The 23,026-nt window shown below is 44.0% G+C and overlaps 3 protein-coding genes across 4 annotated transcripts; 1 reads left to right on the forward strand and 2 right to left on the reverse strand.

The window, feature by feature from the left end:
• Positions 1-750: 750 nt before the first annotated feature.
• Positions 751-2,981, reverse strand: LOC136422365 (beta-1,3-galactosyltransferase 1-like). Its single transcript, XM_066410087.1, has one exon. The coding sequence runs from the start codon at positions 2,946-2,948 to the stop codon at positions 1,962-1,964; it is 987 nt and encodes a 328-aa protein (XP_066266184.1). The 5' UTR covers positions 2,949-2,981; the 3' UTR covers positions 751-1,961.
• Positions 2,982-4,930: 1,949 nt separating this feature from the next.
• On the forward strand, positions 4,931-18,072 carry LOC136423591 (neuronal acetylcholine receptor subunit alpha-6-like). 2 transcript variants are annotated; one of them, XM_066411816.1, is made up of 11 exons: positions 4,931-5,014; positions 9,646-9,759; positions 10,314-10,453; positions 11,154-11,198; positions 12,407-12,516; positions 13,615-13,811; positions 14,434-14,623; positions 15,388-15,551; positions 16,049-16,243; positions 16,745-16,839; positions 17,374-18,072. In XM_066411816.1, exons 2-11 carry the CDS (start codon positions 9,708-9,710, stop codon positions 17,533-17,535), a joined length of 1,350 nt encoding a protein of 449 aa, XP_066267913.1. In that variant the 5' UTR covers positions 4,931-5,014; positions 9,646-9,707; the 3' UTR covers positions 17,536-18,072. The 2 variants fall into 2 exon arrangements, with proteins under 2 accessions (XP_066267913.1, XP_066267915.1); XM_066411818.1 differs by lacking the exon at positions 14,434-14,623 and adding an exon at positions 14,698-14,878 and having other exon boundaries at positions 17,374-17,882.
• Positions 18,073-18,832: 760 nt separating this feature from the next.
• Positions 18,833-22,997, reverse strand: LOC136423594 (peroxynitrite isomerase THAP4-like). The gene is made up of 5 exons (XM_066411821.1): positions 22,863-22,997; positions 21,227-21,383; positions 20,586-20,695; positions 20,122-20,225; positions 18,833-19,544 (listed from the first exon to the last, which is right to left on the reverse strand). Exons 1-5 carry the CDS (start codon positions 22,876-22,878, stop codon positions 19,425-19,427), a joined length of 507 nt encoding a protein of 168 aa, XP_066267918.1. The 5' UTR covers positions 22,879-22,997; the 3' UTR covers positions 18,833-19,424.
• Positions 22,998-23,026: the final 29 nt, after the last annotated feature.

Genomic DNA, 23,026 nt, shown 5'->3' on the forward strand with positions numbered 1-23,026 from the left:
CCTTGGGAAAGGCACTTCACAAATTTCTTCACTCAGGTGTAAATGAGTACCTAGCTTCGGTTAGGGACGTCCCTCGAACAGGACGTTAAATGGAAGTCCAGTGTTTGGGGAGAGCCACACCTCGCGCACGTTAAAGAATCCACCACACCTTTCGAAAAAGAGTAGGGGCATGCCCCGGTGTGAGTGGTGTCGCACATGGGTTCGCCCTTAGTAATAGCCTCTGCTAGTTGGGCAACCCTGGCATGTACATGCTGAAGCAATAAATAAATAAAATTCATACACCAACTTAATGGGGAAAATGATCTGACATACTGCCAGAAATGGCCAGGTGGTCCTTATGTAGAGGTGTTCACTACTACAGGTTTGACTGTATCACTGGCCAGGTGGTCCTTGTGTAGAGGAAGTTGATATACCAGTAAAGGGTAATGGTACTTAGATCTAGAAAAATACGAAATTTAATGCCAACTAGAGTTCCACAACCTCATACGTTTGCCAAAGGATGTAAACCTTTATGACTTCTACATTATGAAGGTTTCCCATTGATTATCCAGGCAAGGTCCATATCTACATGATATCAGATGAAGAAAATGGTCTTGTCTACCCAAATAACAAGTTGGTCAAAGTGTGGAACTCTTATTGTAGCAAGGAAGGTTATTCTAGTATTTATTGTGTCATCAGTTACGCAAATTAGGGCCTGATTTGCATACCTCATTTTTAAAACAAATACTCCTGAATTGTGTAAGGGTTTTCGAAAGTTACCAAAGTCATGGACCAATCCACAGGCACATAGAGAAGCGGAATGCTAGGTACCAGATATCATCATTGTCTGTGACAGAATGACAAATAATATCTTTATTTTCCAGAGATTTTTGTAAGAGTTCATCTCGTGTTCGAACTCAATAAACAGTTGAGCTACTCTTCCACTGGTCATGACAAAGAACACAGACGCTCTGTACAATGTATACATGTTCATTGTACCTGGAAAATCCCCTTAGCTCTTTTCGACAAGTACAAAGCATATATGAATGAATGAAGACCTTTATTGTACATTCGTGCCCCGAGGGGCTGGATACAGGTCGTTTAACACAAACCTAACTAACATGTAAGTGACATACACAGTGAAATAAATACAGTACATAGTTAAAGGCATCCAAAGCATTTTACGACTGTTCGCCCGCCTCTCTTAGAATAGCGCTTAATTCGGAGACATGTTTTTCGATTTCCATTTCGTTTGTGTTTTTTTGGCAAATAGAGGAGAGGGTGTGAAGTCTTTCGGTAAAATTAGGTTTACTAAGTGAATAGAGGAATTTTTCGGTGGATTTTTCGTTCCAGTGGAACCGTTTGGGGAGAGGTTTGGAGTTTGAGCTTTTTTGCTTTCCTTCGTAATTGTGCTTTGTTGGATTTGAGTGAATCAAAGTCGAAATCATGCAGTGGTCTGAGAATAGCGTAAGAGGATTAACACGAAAACATAAAATGTGTGGGATAAAGGACTGGCTGGAAATCATATAGTCTACAGTGCTGCTGCCGCGGGGTTGATGGCAGGTGAATTTGCGCTGTAGTCGTGTAGATCGCCAGCCACCCTTCCGTTTAGTATCATATGGTTTGCTTGTACGCACAGATCGATGACAAGTCTACCAAATTTGTTCGGTGGCGATTTGTCTATGTGTTGTCTGTCCGTGGAGAATGGACAGCTTACACCCTCGTCGGTGCTTTCATCCACATAATCGAGTAGATTTCCAAGGCGGGCATTCAAATCTCCACCAAGTAGTATAAACCCTGCGGAACTGTATTTAGATATTTCGTTTTCAAGAATTTCTAGTCTATGGTTGTCTGAGTACTTATGCGTTGTAGATGCACAGGGGCTTATATATGCTGAACAAATAAACAAATCTTTGGGTAGACCCAGTAGTTGTCTATCTGTCTGAACAGTCGATCACGCTAAACTGGATCCAGCTCAATGCTTAACAACTGCTGATGAGATGACGCCACTCATTTACCATAGCGTCGGGTGTTTTGAACCAATGAGAAGATATTTTATCATCATTACAGGAGTGTACCTCCCTCCAAAAGACGATCCGTTCTTCGTGTACCGGATCAATCCCAAGTTTCTCCAGACACAGACCCAAGTTCACGTCTTCAATAAACAGGTATTGCACAGTTAAGGACACTTCGTAGATAAGTCGTGTGATGTCGTTGGAAATGACGTAAGCGTATCCACCGGGGTATCTCGGGAATGTGTCTCTGGGATAGTCTTTCCTAGTCAGACACCACCGTTTTTCGTGTACCATGTATGTTTTTCTGACCGGTTTGCCACCAGTGTAGACCCGCCCTGTCACGAACCTTCTTGCCTGTGTAGCATTCAATCCCGCAAGATGTTTCACCAGGTTAAAGACGTTCACAAAAGTGTCGTCGTCGGCTTTCAAGACGAACTTGGCCATGGGACAGAACCCTGAAGCCCACTTGAGGCACATGGCGGTTTTAATGGTCAAGTTACGATATGAATCGATGAAATTCTCTTGAATGATGTCCTTGTAGACGCTGTTTTCCTGTTCCAGCGATCGCTGCACAGAAGCGTCTGACGTCATCCCAACCGCGAAGACCGTTTTGATGACGGTTCCCTGAACGTTACTCTCGTTCCCCCACGTGTTTCGAATGGCGAGTCTCTGCGCGTGGTTTCGCGGGATTGACGTCACCATGACGAGGAGAAATACGTCATTGTCGCCACATTTCTCAGGGTTGTTGATGAGGAATGTGTAATTGTGTGGATTATCGTCTATTTCAGTAGAGGTGGAAACGTTACTGCTGTTGTCTTTTCCACACAGGTTAACGTTGCGTTTCAAGTCTGGCGCTGGCGTAGGTCTGTCTAAGAGGTAGACATAGAAGATTCCTGCCATGATGCACACGGTTAAGATCGTCTTCAAGGCAAGTCTAAACTTGACGCGAACCATGCTGATTCCTTCTGTCGTCTGCTCTTCAGTTCTTTCAGTTCTGCAAGATATGAAGAGCATTTCACAAACATGATAGACATATGTGCTAGCTTCCGAAGTTTCACCGGCCATATTTCTGCAACTATCGTCCGGGTCTGGAAGAGTGTATTCATGGAAGAGGGGTGATGTTTTGTCACCTTTGCTTGCCTAACTACAGCAGTAAAATCAAATCTACTGTCTACGATGCATGTGCTTCCTTGTTCAAGCCAGCTTTGTGGACATTATACTATGTGGCTTCTTTCTGCTCTTAGTGTTTCCCCTTTGTCGGTCATATAGCCTAAACTCACATTTGCACAGCCCCTTATCCTGCTGGGTTTCCAATATATCTCCACTGCTGAAGTGCCCAGACACCTCATGTTGAAATAAAGGGTACTATAGCTAGTTTGATATTGCTCATTTTAGTTACTTCGCTATACAACAACCGCACGGGTGCAAACGTACACATTCTAGAAATACCCTCAACCCTATAATTGCCATGGCTAGCATACAGAACAAGCATTGCAAACTGACAATTGTCAGGCTCAGCAAGACATCAAACCTACCCCTGACCAGTGCTCTTCCTAGTCAATGTAGACGGGGTGATATGGCTGATTCACACATGAAGATGACGGCGCAATGTTGTCTTATTGCCGGCCAATTTGACAAGCCGTCCTATCGCCTGTCTGTCTGTCAGATGTTCTGTAATACAACAAAGAGGTTCGTACACACCTCCGTGGGTACATGTCTAGACACGGGCCCATTGTCTTCAGCCGGTTCGGTCAGTGAGTACCATCAATGCGCTGACCCACTTACAGCAAAGAAATACAAATCAACACAACACAACACAACTCAGCTCCTCAAATCGATATCAGGCTACCAGGTACACAAAACAAGCTAAGCCTTTCCTGTCCAACTCACTCATTAAAAGTGACAGATCCCCCTATTAAAGCTTAAGGAAGTCACTGTCTCATGTTCTTGGTGAAAATTAATTTTGGGCTCAATAAAAATTCCATCGTGGCATGCCTCCGCGGCGAAAGTAACCTGATCATTTGTCCCGGTGTCAAGCCGAATGGCTGAGCTTGCCAAATACGTGAGAGGAGTACTCTACGTGCAAAACATTCGTGGGACGTGATCATTTTCAAGCATAAGTCTGACCATAGCTCTAACTCTAGCAAAAAACCTTCCCTAATCCTGATCATAACCCTAGCCCTAATCTTAACTCTAATCCTACCTGTAAATCTTACCCTGCCCTTACTCCACACAGGTGCTCCTCTCAAGTATACTGAAGTCCACCAAAAGTGTCGTGCTCAGGTGCACTTAGCTGACCTCTCACGTATTTGGCAGCTCAAAGATTTGGCTTTACACCGGGTTCCACGTGAAAATACGGCGTGGAACCCGGTGTAAAGCGAGTGTGTTTAACTCCCATACTCTTTCCCAAATAATGAGTGGTATATATAAAGCAGAGAAAGCAGTATGTACCATTTCTTAAGTAATGATGACTTGACCATCGTTACAGTCTTTGGTATGACTTTGAGATCGAACTCACAACCTGCCGCTTGAAAGGCGAACACTCTACGTATACCCTCTCGGCCATTGCTCCGGTCAGAGAGACAAGACCTGGAGGAATTCACGCCCCTCCGAATATCACGGACGCTGTTTACCTCTTCCCGGGGCGATCTCTCCACCCAGTGGGCGTGTGTAAACATTCAGGTCGCGCTCGGCATTTTCTCCCCGCTGAAGTCTTTTTGAAGGAACCCTTGATGGATCGACGCCTTAAGGGACGTCGAGGTCGTTGCCATGGAAACCGAGGCGTCCGGCCGAGCACCCCCCGCTCGGCTCACGGAAAACATCAAATTGACCAATTGTGTGTCAAAACTGGCAGGCCGCCAAAACATACGCCCGGCATAGCTGGGATTGTGAGACGTCATCACTACATGCGTCTTTAAGGAAGCCGTCCCGTCTTGAAGACGTCCAGACATCTAGCTAGGAGGAACCGCTGGGAACAGACGTGCGAAGACGCTCTGCAGCGGAAACTTAGGGGTTAGGAGGTATGTCTTAAGAACTTCTATCAAAGCGACCTAGCATTAACTACATTTTTTTTTCACCAATAACAAGAAGCAAGAAGGGACCAAACATATATCCTAGGCTAAATACTCGTACCGCAACGTGTAAATTTGTAAGCATGTCTTTGATATGACCTGTACTTAGCTCAGATGGCAACAATGTACAAGAATGTCTTCATTGATTCATTTCTTCATTAACTAGGAAGATGCTATCAACATGCGCCCTTTTTGTTAGTACATACGTGGTCATTTGTAACTTTCCGAACGATGCTTCGTCCTGATATAGTAGCATGGCGTGATAGCATCATGTTCTGCACGGTTCGCTTTGTTTAGAACAGACGCATCGAAGGAAAGTCGCGATGGTTCATTGATTATGCATTCTAAACAAGCTCTGGAGCACATGCAGCTCTTTTCGTTGGGGAAACATCTCTTCCGCTAGATGAAATGACAACAAAACATGTGGTCACAGATACGGTGCAAAGCTACTGTTACAGTAGTCTTTCTAGGGGACCCATGTTTTCGCGTAATTGCAATTGGAACATAGAGGTCCGCACTACCATGGCCATCGACGCGCCCGTGGAAAAACGCACTACTTGAAAGACCGTCGAAAACAAGCCAGCTGAATGTTACCATCTGTTTAGAGATTATGCGTAGCACATGTAGCACAGTCTGGAGAGGGAAAACTCCTGAAGAAGTGGCGTGAACCTAGAAATAAACAAAAACGCCACAAAGTTCTGACAAAGTAGTTTTAATGTCATGGCCAAAAGGGCTGAAGAGGGGTTGAATAGACAAACTTTGAAGAAACGCGTTCGACAACTGCGGCTTTTTTTGTCGGTCTTGTAAGGCCCTCTTTCCAATGGATGGAGACCGTTGTTGAAGAGCGCCCGTTGAGCGACCGAAATTGTATTTGTGTGATCTTCTTCTTCTTATTTGGCAGTCCAGTCTCGGGGGACTATCTGTGCGCCTCTGGATTTCGCTTCGGATGTGGCTTAAGTCCAGCCCTGTATTTGCACACCCTTTGTTTTTTATTGGAATGGATGTAAGATTCTGATTTGAAAGACGACACAATTTTGACCACAAAACGCACCAAATACACTTCTTTATCAAGGAAATTTGTTTAAACATCTAATGAGAATTTTGGTCGCTCAATACGCTTAAAGGTCGCCACTTCAGTGGAAAGGTTGTATAACCAGTTTGACGTCGTGCTTGGCGTCACGTTCAAGGGTGTAGATGGGCGTAATTTTCCTGTTCAACCTGACAACCTGGCAGCCCAACACGGCAGTTATATTGAGTCTCTGTAAAACCGGCGCCATAACAGGAAAGTAACTCAGTCTTCGAGGGCATTTTCGGCTACTCTCCAGCAAAATGTTTTCAGGAATCTGCCGATGTTCGCATGTCACCGACGTGGCACCGAACCGTCCCATGTAACAAGACAGATTTTTTTGGCGAAAAATTCGCTTGTCTGTCTGACGATTTTGAAGTTAGGCGACCTTCTGGAGATCAACAAGTCTGACCGAAGGTCGTTGACAGTGTGCGGACGTGAGGTCGGCTATTTCAGCCGTTTGAGGCCAGTGCCTGTGGTCTGAATCTGAGGCACTTAACCTTGTACTGGGTATTTCAGCCGTTTGAGCCTAGCGCCTGTGGCTCGAATCTGAGGAATGGGTATGTCACACTTAGCCTTGTGCCTGGTATTTCTATCATCCGAGCCTAACGTCTGTAAGTTGAATGTCAGTAATGGCGATATCTCACACACTCCGCGGCCTTGTCCCTGGTCCAACAACATCCAGCTTGAAAGTCCCTCTGTGTTGGTAAAGTCATCATGAAACGGATTTTAAACCGTGACTTTTCAACACTAGGCAATGGTTGGATTTATTGATGAGGATAATGAAAATGATAATGATATGACGATGACGATGATGATGGAGATGATAATGATAATGATGACGATGATACCGATTTTGATGATGTTGTTGATGATGATGATGATCATGGTAATGATGGTGATGACGATGACGATGGTGACGATAGTAACGATGGGGACGACTGTGATGATGATGATAGTGATGGTGATGACGATGATGATGGAGATAATTATAATGATGATGATGATGATGATGTTGATGATGGTGGTGACGAGGATGATGATGATAATGATGGTGATGATGATAAAAGACGGTATACATGTACTAACTTCAGTAAAAAAAACACAAATTTTTACCATAAATGAAATATTCAGACTGCTACACTAGCATATACATTATCCTTGGCTTCTAGATTTCACTTCTTATACAATACCGATCTTCTCCGGCATATGATGGCTATAACAGTTTTTGGCACAGTTTGTTCTGGAATTCGGCTCACCGGTTTGTCCGACTTACCTAAAAGCCATCTGGAAGTAGATTCGTGTACGGTTGGTTGTCTTGGTTTGTTGTCGGAAGCCTTAAGATGTACAGATACGTGCCCGGAGACACGTCAGCTTCGGACGGACCCAATTCTTCATTTCCCTCGAGAAAAAACTATCGGGAAATCAGGGCAGCGACCGGCAGAGTGTTCCAGCGTGTTTGTGATATACTTTTTTCTGGAGATCCTATTGGTGACATCTGTCACGTTTTTTTCCTTCCTTCCTTATGTGCAGCCTGTCACAAAACTAGATCATAGATGGGTGCGTAAATGTATTAGATGTATTAGACTAGAGAGAAGAATAGATACTTAGATAGACAGAGGGCAGATATATTAGATACATGAGTTAGATTAATAGCATAAATAGACGGTAGATAGATAGAAGGATGCCTGTAGATAAATCAGATGGACAGAAAAATAGTGAGAAAAGGGAAAGAGAAAGAAGGAAATCCTTTGAAAAACTGTAAAAACACAGTGAACACGCCCAATGTCAAGCGTCTACTGACAAAACGAGCGAAATTTGTTTTTCGAACAAATCGTGTCACTCGCATCAAAGACGCTTTCTCCAAGTGGATACCAAACATAGAATGAGGCTGGCTCGGCCTATCGTGGCGAAGAGGCATTAGGGCTCAAGTTCACCTCGCGTCGCGTCACACATCAAGGGCAAGAGAACCTCCATACACGGTCAACTGCACGTACACGTCTGACCTGGGGTGACCTGTGTCAGAGGTCAATGCTGACCCTGAATGCCAAATACGTTAGAAAAAGGTTAGATGTTTTGAGAGATTTCTTTAGATGTTTGTTTTGGCTCAAAATCCGGCCCCACACGCGAGGTACTGCCTTGACCTTTCCACGAACTCAGAGTTCAATGTCGTGTTCTATTTAGTACCCAGCATGCTTCACGACAAACCTAGTGTTGGCAAAAACTATCTCTACATTTTCTTAAACTCTCAATCCTGGTCAAGCAAGGCAGCTTGATTCTCAGTTTTTAACGTAATGGCAAATATTCTTTCAAACCGAAAGTTTTCGAAACGAAAACTGCATACTTTGTCATTCGTGTTTGATCGATTCAAGAAACATTACCGTACATTTGAATTGGGCGTGACTAAAACAGCAAAGAACCCAAGGCTTTGGAAGCCTTGGTGGCACCAAGGACATTATATAATAATGTCCTTGGTACCACCACGGATTAGAAAGCGAAACGATTGAGCCAGCCTACGGGGGATGGCACCCAGGCTAATATTCAAGACTGAGAGAAATATTTCAATGTTTTTGGACACAGGATTCTTTCTTCCAGGTCTTCAGTGTGCATATCTATATCAGAATTACTAACCATAGGTAAATAAGAGAGACGAGCTTAATGTTGTTGAGGTATAGAAATACCACATCGCAGTGTCTATATGTGTGATATTTGCAACATAGTTATGAGATTCCTCGCCTCCATCTTAAATCGCGAAGGATGAATTCTTCGTCAGGGCCTTGAGAGCTGACACTGCTCTCCCAGATTTCTATGACGCTGCCACGCCCAAGAATTTATCTCCTTAAAACATGCATGTCCAGTATCAGGGTGAAGTGGCAGAAGTTGAAATCGGGTTACGTCATATATAACTTCGGGATTTTCCGTCAGCCATCGGAAGAAATCCGATGCCGTCCGAAGTTAGGAGTGACCTCATCCTAACTTCTGCCAGCGACCGGGGGTGGCAGAAGTTGGCACAAGTTGGCAGAAGTTAGAAATACCATGTTGTCTGAACTTAGGAGTGATGTCATCCTGACTTCTGCCCTGGTAAATCAATCACCTTAGTTGGTAAAGTTGTTTTCTCGGCCACCAAAGGAATCTTTTGGAGACTCTTCTGTCCTCTGCCAACATCACACGGGGTCGCTGACCTCCAGTAGTGACCTCGCGTGACCTCCCAGTACTCGCCGTGTTCTCTTGCTTTTCGGTCGTCCTTTGAACGTAACATGTGTTTTCCACATGCCGTAGCGAGATTCGCGGTTTTCGGTAATTTTGAGTTTTAAGTCTTACATAACTAGCCTGGATGCCAGACCCCCAATCTCTAATCGATATATATTTTAGAGATTGGGGGTCTGGCATCCAGGCTATACATAACTTGATGAATAATCAACATATGGCTGCCAAACCTGAAAATAGCAATGCAAGAGAGTCACAATTTCATTCTTAATGTTGTTATTGCTGTTGATATTGTTATTGTATACAGAACGAGAGAGATCATCAACGGCATCAGGTTGAAGAGTGGCGGAGTTCTTGAAAACAGGCAAGATGAAGTTGAACCCAGTCATTGGTCTGGTGTTACTGTCCACACTATACACAGGTAGGTACACTTTCTTTGCTGTGGGTGGGTGTGTGACTTTGTTCCTTGTGGTTAAAATCATATTCTCTTGCTATCCTCCTGAATCATAATCCTCAGCGCCAACTTCACATCATGACTACTTTTTAAATGTATCGTCATCATCGGCAGCCTGGTATACAAATCTTTATAGTTTTTCGAGTCTCCTTCACCCTCCGCATGTATTCACGGGGTGGCGAAAGAGATTCTGCTACAATAGGTTTGGATACTAGTCTATAGGGCACATAATCGATCGATTCTCTGAAATGGATTTCCCTATAGCTCAAATGGTAGCGGCTTCACAATAGAGTTCCAAACAGTTGCTAACCCGGTGCGAATCCGGGAAGGATATCCTTGTTGGAGCTGTACCGTATCTTGAAAGAGACGTAAAATGGGGGTCCCGTGTTCGAGGAGGTACCTCGAGAACGTTACAACAGCCTCATGCTCATTACTCAGATGGGTACCTACTGGCTCTAATGATACACCACGGTGAATCATCGTTGTGCGCGCTCTTAATTATTTTCTGCTTGTTCCCTCAGTAACGTTCGCCTATCAGGCGGAAGAGAGATTACTGGACGCTCTGAAGTCGGGTTACCGTAAGGACGTCATCCCCATGGTGGACAACAGGACCGCTGTGGACGTGGAGGTCTCCGTGACTGTCGCCAGCATCCTGGGGGTGGTATGTACAACCTCGAGCTCTGTCACACATTTCCGACCTTCTCCAAACCATGGTTGGGAGTTGGTCGATGAGGTTAGCTACTTGTCTTTAAAAGTCGTCAGCGCCAGACGACTATGAACTTTGGCAAATCAAACTCGGGAAAATCATGTTCTTCGTACATGCGACCAAACGAGAGCTATAATAGGATGGACTCCACTCACTACTCCCAACCCAAAGCCTCCTAATCTTGGTCGGGGAGTGGTCGGGAGCAAATTCGTAGGAAGATCCTGAATATGTGACAGGGCTTAAGGCAGTCGCACTGAATCGTATTCAGACAGTACCCAGTAATGCTTCGGTCACATTTCAAAGCCGGGGCCCGGCCGGGCTGTTTGAGAAAACAAAGAATAAAAGGCACATATCAAGGATATATATAACGTATGGTAAGGAATAATTTTTCAAAAGTTTTGTGTGTTTTGTTGTCTTTTATGTCATAGTTTTCGTTCCCACAAGCTGCCCGGCCGGGCCCCGGGTTGGAAATGTGACCCTAGCATCAGCAAGGTTTTTATATGACGTCATTGAGTCATGTTGGAATAAATAGCACACGTACGTGTGTTAAGATACAACAGAACTTCATCTAATTCTGATTACTAACTTCTTGCATGAAGATTTTGCAATGTGAATATGATTTGTTTGTTTGTTTGTTTGTTTGTTTGTTGTTCAGGATGACAAGAAACAAGAATTGAAGACGCTGAGCTGGTTAACAATGGTGAGCTTATTCCTTTGCATATTAGCAAGACACAACTGGGATGTACCTAAGTAGGTTTGCATTTAGTCGACATACTGGCATCCAAAACGTGACTAGATGTCTCTTTTTGGGGGAAATACCCCTACACCATAATGCCACCATTATAACTATGAAGCAATATTTTTGGCCAAAATCACCATCCGTGATTGTAACTCATTCCTTACGGCGCGTAACCCGACACGTGGCACAAGTAATATCTTTATCTGCTAGGTAGCCTGTAACGTCCCCCGCCCCTGTCCATATATTGTGTTACACCCTGCTCTAATGCCTGATGTTTGTATAGGATTGGAGAGACTACCGTCTCAGATAGAAGCCTGTGATGCCCCCCGCCCCTGTCCATATTGTGTTACATCCTGCTGTAATGTCTGCTGTTCGTACAGGATTGAAGAGACTAGTTAGCCTGTGATGCCCCCCGCCCCTGGCCATATTGTGTTACATCTTGCGCTAATGTCTGTCTGCTGTTCGTACAGGATTGAAGAGACTAGTTAGCCTGTGATGCCCCCCGCCCCTGGCCATATTGTGTTACATCCTGCTCTAATGTCTGCTGTTCGTACAGGATGGAAGAGACTAGTTAGTCTGTGATGCCCCCCGCCCCTGGCCATATTGTGTTACATCCTGCTCTAATGTCTGCTGTTCGTACAGGATTGGAGAGACTACCGTCTCAGATAGAAGCCTGTGATGCCCCCCGCCCCTGTCCATATTGTGTTACATCCTGCTGTAATGTCTGCTGTTCGTACAGGATTGAAGAGACTAGTTAGCCTGTGATGCCCCCCGCCCCTGGCCATATTGTGTTACATCCTGCTCTAATGTCTGCTGTTCGTACAGGATTGAAGAGACTAGTTAGCCTGTGATGCCCCCCGCCCCTGTCCATATTGTGTTACATCCTGCTCTAATGTCTGCTGTTCGTACAGGATTGAAGAGACTAGTTAGCCTGTGATGCCCCCCGCTCCTGTCCAAATTGTGTTACACCCTGCTCTAATGTCTGATGTTTGTACAGGATTGGAGAGACTAGTTAGCCTGCGATGCCCCCCGCCCCTGTCCGTATTGTGTTACATCCTGCTCTAATGTCTGCTGTTTGTACAGGATTGGAGAGACTAGTTAGTCTGTGATGCCCCCCGCCCCTGTCCATATTGTGTTACATCCTGCTCTAATGCCTGCTGTTCGTACAGGATTGGAGAGACTACCGTCTCAGATGGAACCCGCGGCAGTACGACAACCTACAGAAGATAAACGTCCCTTCTGACCTGCTGTGGAGACCCGATCTGCTGCCATACAACTCGTGAGTGGTCAAAAATTCGTATTTTCCTAGAACTATCCTAGAGTGGGAGGGGTGTCCCTGTGGTGTAGTGTCTTTTCTTCTGCTACTAGCCACATGATCTGGTTCAAATTACTTGGACCAGAAGGCCCGGGTTCAAGCCCCAGGTAGGACACCTCTGGACAAGAGCCGCATTAAGTCATACCAAAGACTTTATAAAAATGGTACATACTTATGAAACAGTAAAGAAGTTAAACACACTCCACTGCCAGTGGACTAGCCCCCTGCTGCAGTGATTGCATCACAGTGTGGCCCCAGGGCTATGAAACGGAGATGGGCACCGCCCTATACACCTTATGGTGTGGGAGGATTTTAACTAACTTTATCTATCCTAGAGTGGAACTCGTTACCGTTAAATACCGTAGAGAAATCCTCATGAAATAGCTTCAGAACAATGCATGCAGTTAGATATACGAAGGTTAGGCGTGACAGGTCGTTCGGTGTAGTATGACCAGCTACTACTGCGCCGCGTGCCTGCGAAGCTGGTGTGTTGCGCCGAAGGGCGGTTAAACCGGCTATACTGATACAGAGTGAAGCTATCTTGTGAGGAAGAAAAACTATTTGTTGAAAATCTTAGTCATGATTTAGGAAATTCTTGGAAAGCCTTGTGAAGAACTGGGTTTCTTAGTGCGACGGCCTTATGCTAACTCATTCTAAACTGTGTACACCTGCCAAAACATCATCCTGCACATACTAGTATATGTCCCCAAATATTTCACCCCAGCTTAGAGTTGACAATGCGGTTTGCAATGAAATTTTACAAACTTGGAGTAGCGGCTTGTGTGTACAGCCATACATGTGTTGGCTTACCGGTTGCTGGATACACGTAACTTAGGCCCGATTTACATACGCGTTTTTAAGTCCGGGACTTGGAGTGTGCAAGGACTGTGCAAGGAGAGCCCTGGTTTTCTAGTAGGAAAACTTTACTTGAGCAGCCCAAACCTCCCCCACACAGCCACTAAGTCGACTCCGAGAACTAGTGTGTAAACCCAGCCTTAGTATATTAAGCTGAAGTTAGAAAGCGGTGATTATCGCATTTGTGTCTCTTTTCTCCCGAACCAGACGCACCCTTGACAGCGGCATTGACTTGTCGGTAGACGCCATCGTGTACTCGAACGGCCGCGTGACGTTCATCCCGAAATGGCTGACGCAGACATCATGCTCGTTCGACGCCACCTACTACCCATTCGACGAGCAGACGTGCAGCATGAAGCTTGGATCCTGGACCCACCATGCCGGGGAAATAGACCTCCGCCTCAGTAAGTTCCATTTTAGCTAAAAGGTTATGTAAATAGGCAAATATATAAAAGATTGTTTTGTTATTTGAAAAAAGAATAATGATACTCAAAAGTAGCCCAACTGGAATAATGTAAAACCTAAGATAGTCATTTTGTTGTAGTGAATAGTTTTATTCCATACTTATGTCTTGTTCTATGTTTACTGTTGTTGCCATACTTTGTACCTGCTACAATAGTCGCGCAATAAAGTTCTTCTATGTTGGAGTAAGTTATGACTTGGAAAAACAGTCTACAGTGTTATCAAAATGTACAGGAAGATCTTCATTTATTCACTCATTCACTTCTTAACATTATAAGACATTTTCAATTTAGGGTCGACTTTGTGACCTTCCTCGGAATGACTGACCCATGGACAAGGGACGTGACAGCAGTAAAAGGCCAAAGGCACCTCAGAGACTGCACCGCTCAAATCACTTTGATACGCGTATATTTTCCTTAGGATCATTGCCCATTAGTGCCGAATAGGTGCTAAATTCACCTATTTTGGTCAATGTCGCGGTGATGGGGCCGGGGGTGTTTAGTGGAGAAATGAGAGTTGACAGAACATCTGAAAAAACGTTGTGCTTTCTGTTCATGTGTGTAGACAGGACGGGTTCAACAACCAAGATGTTGGAACATCTCGACGCCCCGCCATCTTGGGAAGTCGTCAACGCTTCAGCCAGCAGGAACGTTGTGACGTACCCGTGCTGTCCTAAGCCTTACGTCGACGTCACCTTTTCCCTGTACTTAAGACGCGTGCCGGGCTTCTTGCACGTCTTCAATCTCATAGCTCCGTAAGTCGCTGTGTGTGTTTGAAGCTAACAGAGTGGATATATAACGTCTTGTACAAACTCACTGCTTCATCTAGGTCATGAGTCCGTCTCGCTCGAACCTTTCGTCGAGGATTCGACCTGGACGATCAAGCAGACGTCGGCGACGAGGGAAGTGATGCAATACGAGTGCTGCCCGGAACCTTACGTGCACGTACTGTTCTCTATAACGCTGGGTCGCACGTCGAGCGCGCTGCTCAGATTCAACCTCATCGCGCCGTAAGTTGATACTCTCCAAGTAGAGGTTCGGCTCCTGATGGTTTTTGACGTGTTTTAATAGGCGTTTTTGTCGGGCTTTCTATTTTGTCCCGTTTTCTTTATTTCGCCATTTTGGCTTGGCGACATAAAGTAAACAAGACAAATTAGAAAGCCTGACACGTCAAAAACCAGCTGGAGCCGAACCTCTGCTTGGAGAGTGGTAAGTTAGTACCAGCTAGTATTTACCAGGCTCCTCGGGTCGCTGAAAAATGGTTAAAAATGGTCAAACAGTGAGAATTATTCTATTGATTTGCCAACATGCAACGTTAACCCCATATTTATGGTTGGATAATTCGTCTGGTATGTTATTCTTTGTATTAACCACTCATAAATGGTAACGTTTATGTGAACTATTGCAGTGGCACTTGTGGCCCAAGGTCAAGGAAAGGGACATCGCTCTTTCATACACCTAAAGGTGTGGGAAGGATGTTTAACCCTTAACCGTGAAGTGATTGTGCTTAATGTTACAGAACGGTTCTTTTCCTGGCGGCCGCCGTGCTGGGATTCTACCTGCCGTCCGACACTGGCAGCCGAACGCTGCTGGGGGTCGTTTCTCTGCTGGGGGTCACTCTGGTGTCCCTGCTCAACTACGGACACTTCCCGCTCAGCGGCCATGCAACGACGCCTATCATTGGTGAGTTGGTGCTAAATTTCCATTAAACGAGCCCATTCATTGGTTACTCGGTACTGAAAGGCCATGTGTCAACCGTCTCTCATTGGTGAAGGCTCCATCGGAGCCTTTTGCAGGCTGACACAATAAAAAGAAATATTAATGGCCCTTAAATTTTTTGCACATCTGGCCAATTTCAATTGGACCAATTTCAACTGGACTAAATTCAATTTTCCAATTTCATTTGGTCTAATTTTAGAGAATATTTTACCAGAAGAGTTGGTTCGCTATTGAAACCCTATCGCCGTAAGGTAGGTTTACGACAGAAACTTGAGAGTATTCGTAAATACCCTGCATCATCAAAACTGTACGATTACCAACGGGGAATGTGCTGTTAACCGCTAGCACTCTGAAGTACATGTAGCCGTTTGGCACCCAATTACCTATTGGGTACAGAGTCGATCAAGCAGCAGGGAGAAAGCTAAATGTATGCATATAACTTTGCATTTCTTCCGTTCCAGGCCAGTTCTACGCCCTCGCCGTGATCCTGGTGGGGCTGTTCACCGTGGTGACCATCGGGCTGTGGGGGATCCACCACCGCGCCGCCGACCTCAGCCCCGTGCCCGGCTGGCTCAAGGCCGTCCTGTCCGGCCTGGCTAGGGTCTGCTGCATCCGCTACCCGGCAGCTTCCACCGACAAGGATGGAGTTCCACTGGGTAAGAAGAAGTAGATGAGATGTGTCTTTCCCTTTTTCCGTCCTTCGAGTGGTAGTTTCTTTCTCTCTGTCCTTATCCCCATCTAACGTAACGTTACCCCCTACACACACTCTTTATCCCCCCCCCTCTCTCTCTCTCTCTCTCTCTCTCTCTCTCGTTCTCTCCCTCTATCTCTCCCCCCCCCTCTCTCTCTCTCTCTCCCTCCCTCGATCTGTCTCTCTCTGTCTAACATGGCCTCTCTCGGTCATTCCCTCTCTCTCTGTCTAGATTCTATCGTGGCCGGAGACGGGCCCGCTGAGGGCGGCGCTGCCTCCACATTTACCATGTGTATATTTACGTGTTTGTGTTATGGGCTGAAGTTTAGGGCTCTCAAACTGTTAGTTTGTTTGTTTGTTGTTTCTAGGTTCTGTCGTGGCCGGAGACCTTCACCATGTGTATGTTTATGTGTTTGTGTTATGGGCTGCAGCTTGAGGTTATCAACCTTTTGTTTGTTGTGTGCAGGTTCTATCGTGGCCGGAGACGGCCCAGCTGAGGGCGGCGCCGCCTCCACCGTTTCTGAGATCAAGAAGCTGAAGTGCATGCAGGACATCCTGCAGGTCGGTCACATCAAACGGTCGATCAAATACGGCATTACAATTGAACCACCCTCCTTAAAGCAGGACCCCTATCGCTCGATTCGTCGTTGGCTTAAGCTCGCGTAGGGACCCCGCTCTTCACCGACGGTAGACACGGTTCTGGCGCCGTTACTGACGACAGTTGCTCATGAATGATTAATGAACTATCCTTATTTGGTGGTTAATTTGTTCTGAACCTAAAGTAACGATGTGAGACGTAACCTGATTGGTTGATAGCGTCCTTTGCGCTTTTGCTTGAGATGAGATTTAGCAAACCCTCTGATTGGCTGAAGCTGTTTTGGTGGCGACCGCGCCAGAACCGTGTCTACCGTCGACGCGTCCACGGAATACCCCGTGTTGTTTTCTATATATATATCTCAATGTTGTTACTAAGCATGAGGAAAAAAGGATGTTTTTCTTGCTCGATGGATTTGTTATTGAGTTGTGGTGTGCATTATTCTTTTTTCACTTGGCGTGAAAGAAAAATGAAGCATTACATCATCTTGCCTCCTTTAGAATGTCCACGCCATCGCCCAGACCGTTGATGAGCAGTCCAGGAACACCGCGAACCAGCGGAACTGGAAGAACGTGGCTCTGGTGATTGACCGCATCCTGCTCACGGCCTTCATCCTCACCGCGCTCATCGGCACCCTCGCCATCCTGCTGCAGCTGGCCTGAACCGGTCACCACTGATTTAATCCAGTTTAGAATCCGGTCGCTACTGGTTTGATCCAGTTTCAGCTTGCCTAAACCGATTGCCACTGATTTGAACAAGTTTAGAATCCGGTCGCTATTGGTTTTTAACTAGTTTAGAATACGGTCACCGCAGGTTTGATTCGGTTGCAACTGGTTTTATCCAGTTTCATTTTAATTCAACTGCCCTGAGCCGGTCGCCACTGATTTCCAACCAGTTTAGAATCCGATCGCCACTGGTTTGATTCAGTTGCAACTGGTTTGATCCAGTTTCATCTTACTGCAACCTGCGGAAACCGCTTGGCACAGGTTTCATCCAGTTTTAGCTTTCCCCAAACCGGAAGCTACCTGTTTGATCCAATTTCTTTAGACTTCAATTTGCCTAAACCGGTTGCTACTCCTTTGATCAAGTTTCATCTTACTTCATCTTGACTGAACCGGTTGCCACTGGTTTCATCAAATTTAATCTTACTTCAACTTGCCTAAACTGGTCGCTACTGGGTTGAACCAGATTTTTCCTTAATACTGCTGCACACATATTCACGAGTGTGTCATCAAATCGGTATTGGACTGTTGAGGATGTCAAATCACGTAGAAATGGCTGTTCATCATGCATGGCTTGATGTATTATAATGGGTCTACTCGGTTGCTCTAAAAATGTAAGAGTTGTTCTGCAGTTGTGACTGCTGATACTTTGATGACAAATGTTAGGTAGGAATAATCAAAACTGGATGTGTTAATGAGTAACAAAATGATAGGATATTTTTAGGACTTATGATTATGTCCAAGTTTAGGGCTTGATCTTGAGGCGTGTGATGTTTGCAGTGATACTGAATGGTATAGTCAACAAATGATGACTGAAATGTATCATTAGCACAAATGTTACTTTATTGACATCTGTGTATCTGTAGATATTTCTGAAAATAACATATCGTAACCCCAAACAAGAATATTGTTACTAATGGAGGTGGCCAGGTTTTAACTTTTCCTAAGATTTAAGGCTTTTAAAACAAAGTTGAAGGCCTGCTTCATAGATTGTAATATCAACTACCAAGAAACAATGGCCACAAACTCAAAGGTCTGCCATGAAGATTGTGTGGAGTTTGTGTTAGTGATGTTTGTTGTTAGGAATATATCAATAAGTTATAAAGGACCTATTTATCCTTGTGGCATGACTTAATAGATGACTAAATTCTGTATTTAACACATTTTTTGTCTTCTACAATCTAGATAATTGAGATTGAACTTCAGCTTGAACTTCAGCTAATTATGTTTTTAAAAAAAATTGTTACATGTATGACAACATGCATGATGTGTTACTTCATGTATACTGATATGACAATAATATTTAGCATTTCAACTTGTGTGAAAGATGCATTTCTTAAAATTATTTCATTCGCCAGAAAGTACATCAACTTATAACAAAAGTTTTTCTGTGGTTTGTCTCTTAAATAAGAAAAAAAAGCTGAATAAATAAACACCAGTTCTGAACTGAAGTTCATAAAATAGTCATCAACCAAAATACAATACAATGTTGGACGTAAGTACAATGCTGCTGCTGCTGAAGTACAATATTATTCAATGCTGCTGTGAAAAGACATCCCAGCCAAGTAGTACCTTATCCTATGTTAGCTCTATTTCCTTGCCTGAATCTCATAGCTACAAACATGCAGCATCCCTCTTAAGAAGCACCACCTTGCAGAATAACCCAAAACTGCAGCTCATGCAACCCTCCCCCCTCTTGTACTGAATGGACAGGTGATGCTGTAGCCTGGTAACCAATCTTATACTAGCTAGCTCCATTCCGTTGGCTGAATCCATATTGTGAAGCTTCACCTTGCAGGATGCTCCAAAACTGCAGAAAGAGCTGCAACTCATGCGACCTTCTTGTACTGAATGGACAGGTGGTGCTGTGCAGGGGCGGTCGCGCTGGTCTCCATGTGAACCACCTGTTCTAAGGTGTCTGCATCCACCAGACGAAACGTTCTCTGGATCTGTAAAAACCAACACATGATGAGCACCATTTTACAGGACAATGAGGGGGGGGGGCTGATTATGCTCTATGTAATAGGACATGCAGGCCCCCACTGGATAAACATACAAAGGTCTCATACCAGTCAGAATTGCCTTGAAGAAGGTGACAGATGGTCACCGAAACGTCGGTTGAATATATCTCTTGGTTGTGTAAAAGAGTCCTTTTATTCACATACAAAGGTCTCAGTAGAGTACAGAGTTAAAAATTTGTTTCTCCTAAATAAGGGGCATTAAAATTTGGACTGTTCTGTAACGTCTCATTTCATTTAGTGTATCTTTAGAAGGCTTGTCCCCCCCAAAGTCAAGGGACTGGGTAGGTAGGTGTCCTATTAACACCAACTTTAGATCTTTGGAAAGTACAAACCTGAATCACCAAGACAGTCATGCTTCACTTTTACATTTGAATTTTATCTTTGTCCTACATGTAGGATTGATAAAATTGTAATCTGTAATTCTGAAGGAAACCTTTCTCCCAAAAGTGATGAATCATCAGAACATTATAAAATCAATCAACCAATTTCAATTAATCCATGTGACCTTGGTGACAGCTGGGTCCTTGCCGAAGGTCATCCTCCCTATGGTGTGAGATTCCAGGGTGATCTCCTGACCTTTGACCTCCCCTTCAGACAGCTCCACTATACCTGCGGAACAGATTCGGCAGTTTGTGGCAGTGGTCACTCAAAAACAGAACTGGATTATGATGTACAACATGTAAAACAACAAATTCAATTGCTGCTGCTTGAAAGAAAAAAATCATGACACCATACCATGTCTAGAATATCAAAACCAGCAGTTCTGCTCCAGTACGTATACCATGCGAAAGCTGCTAGGGGGCCCATAATCTAATTGCTTTTTCTTTCATTATGCCAATGCCATCCAACATACCAAATATCATGACGAGCCATTCATGACATCTTGAGTTATGCTATTCAAAAACACACAGGCACACAGACTAAACTTCTTGGTGAAAGTTTAAATATCAATAATGACCCAGAACTGACCCACATTCTGTGTGTTGACCAGTGCCAGGTGGTTGGTGCCAGGCTGGATCTTTAGGAAACCTCTCTCTCTGTGCAGCGGCTTGCCGGTCTCAAAGTGGGAGGAGCAGAACCTGAAACATACAAAACATTTTACGAGATGCCAAGTGAGGGACCTCAACTTCAAGTTGCTAGGTGTTCTGTTCCTGTCAACTGTTTTACAAGTTTATTCAACGTCTCTTAGCTACACCAATCCTTATAACTTGTATACGTGTTAGTTGCAGATTGATGAGAATTTAGGATCACAATCACTTTGCATGATCATGTATGAATACAGAACATGATAGAAGTTCAACTGGACTAATTTAGAGCATTTTTTCATATCTCTCTACACGTTTAAACCTTGACAAACAGGTAGTTTATCTTTTGCTAAAGAAAGGACACTGTAAACGAAAGTGCATCACATCTTATCTGAATCTTAAAAAAAAGTCCTTATGTCTAGATTTTGATACAAGATAGATCGTATGTGTTAACTCAGGGTATGTATCTTTAGTCTTTCAAGGTAACTTTTTCTGTTTAATGCATTCTTTTTTCTGCATTAAGGATACACCTGCAAATGTTCTTCAACAGAGGGCATTTAAACCAACAGATGTTGCTGGACTTACGAGAATTCCAGGTTAGGTTGGCCCACGTGGTCGAACTTGACCTCTTCCTTGTACTTGAAGTCCTTGATGGTCGGGTAGTCTCCCTTCCCCTCCTCCCCTCGCCACGTGCCTAGTAACCATGACAAAGGCTTCAGGGCATCGTGTAAGGGTGGGGATGCTGGGAAAGGAGTTAGGAAATAAACAATGTAGAATGAGTTTTATCATTATAACAATATATGCTGCTGTGAATAGTTTCATCAGGTTACTGAGGAAGAAAGGTGTACAAAGAGTCTTTTTATAGAAAAATATCTAAGTAATTCAAATATGAGGGTCAGGAATGCAGTCACAAGACTAAGAATCAGCTGCCACAAACTACATATTGAAACGGGAAGACATACCCGCACTCCTCTAGAACAACGATTATGTAAACATTGTACTTTGAATAGAGTAGAAGACGAATGTCATTTTGTGGTAGAATGTGTATTATATACCAAAGAAAGAAATGAACTGTATAAACTTGTAGAAAACCTATTTCCCTACTTCACACATTTAAGTACTGTTCAAAAATTCATCATGTCTAATGCGACTAGACAAACCTCCCATTGAAAAACACGTCTGTTCTTTTATATCTACTATAACCGAAAAGCGAGGAGAAGTAGAATTTATTTATTTATAAATGATAGTCATATTCTTTTGTATCCGCTAACTGTACTTGTATTATATTTTGTTGTGACCCGTACTTAGCCAAGTGTGGCAGAAATGTGCAATAAAGGTCTTCATTCATTCAACAATATCATATGATATAACACTTTTTTTTTACTTCTCTTTGTCAAGGATGGTCATGTGACTGAAAACGCCCTATACTGGTGCTGAGGTCGAATACCCGCATTGTTATTTTTCCCCAAAAGAAACAATCCCATGAGGATCTTTATTTGCAGCAGTTATCTAACACGTCCTGGCCTTTGTAAGAATGGTCACTTCCCCATTTAAGAAGCAACATTTGCCTCATTGAAGATTGTCACATACCAGGAACAATTATGATAAAAATATATGCTGCTGTGAATAGTTGATAAGTCACTGATCAGGTTGGTAAGTCACTGAATTGTAGATACTGTTCCCTGTGATATTTGTAAATAAAACATTGTACCTTGCGTTTGGGAAAGCATATATATTTAAAGCAGCGACACTTGCTGCAGTGCAATTTGTGAACCAGTCAGAATTGGCCTGAGGAATAAAGGTCACAAAGAGTCTTTTTATTCAACAACATATCCTATGACACTTTTTATTCTGTGCACCAAGGACATTATATAATGTCCTTGTGTGCACGTATCATCATTCAAGGACAATTGGCCTTGCTACATTACATTACGTATGTGTAGATTGTAATAACGTAAAAGACTAAGGTAGATCTTAAAAGATTATCGAAACCAGCCAGAAGTCTTATCAAACACTTTGCCTCACATTGTATCTGTTACAAATTACAATTGTTGTGCAATACAAACTGACTTACCTTGACTTGACCAGACCTGCATGCACATGCATTTCTAGGTCATTCTGATGTGTTCTCTTAGGAAAAGCAATATCTATTGATCAATACCGATAAAAGATTGATGTCTCTCCTTCCATCCCTGAGCCTTCTTCTTACCACAAACCTTACCTGGTGAAGCTGACATACTCTGACTCTGCTGTAATTCTTCCACGTGTCTTTCTTTACAAACACCTGATCATGAGTTTCTCTCTGCTCCAAATTCTGGACACTTCCGGGTTCCGCGGGGGATGATGGGACAGGGCGATTTCGTCATCGACTTTCGTTCCATTTTC

This window comes from Branchiostoma lanceolatum, chromosome 17 (genome assembly GCF_035083965.1).
Source record: "Branchiostoma lanceolatum isolate klBraLanc5 chromosome 17, klBraLanc5.hap2, whole genome shotgun sequence".
Lineage (NCBI taxonomy): Eukaryota > Metazoa > Chordata > Leptocardii > Amphioxiformes > Branchiostomatidae > Branchiostoma > Branchiostoma lanceolatum.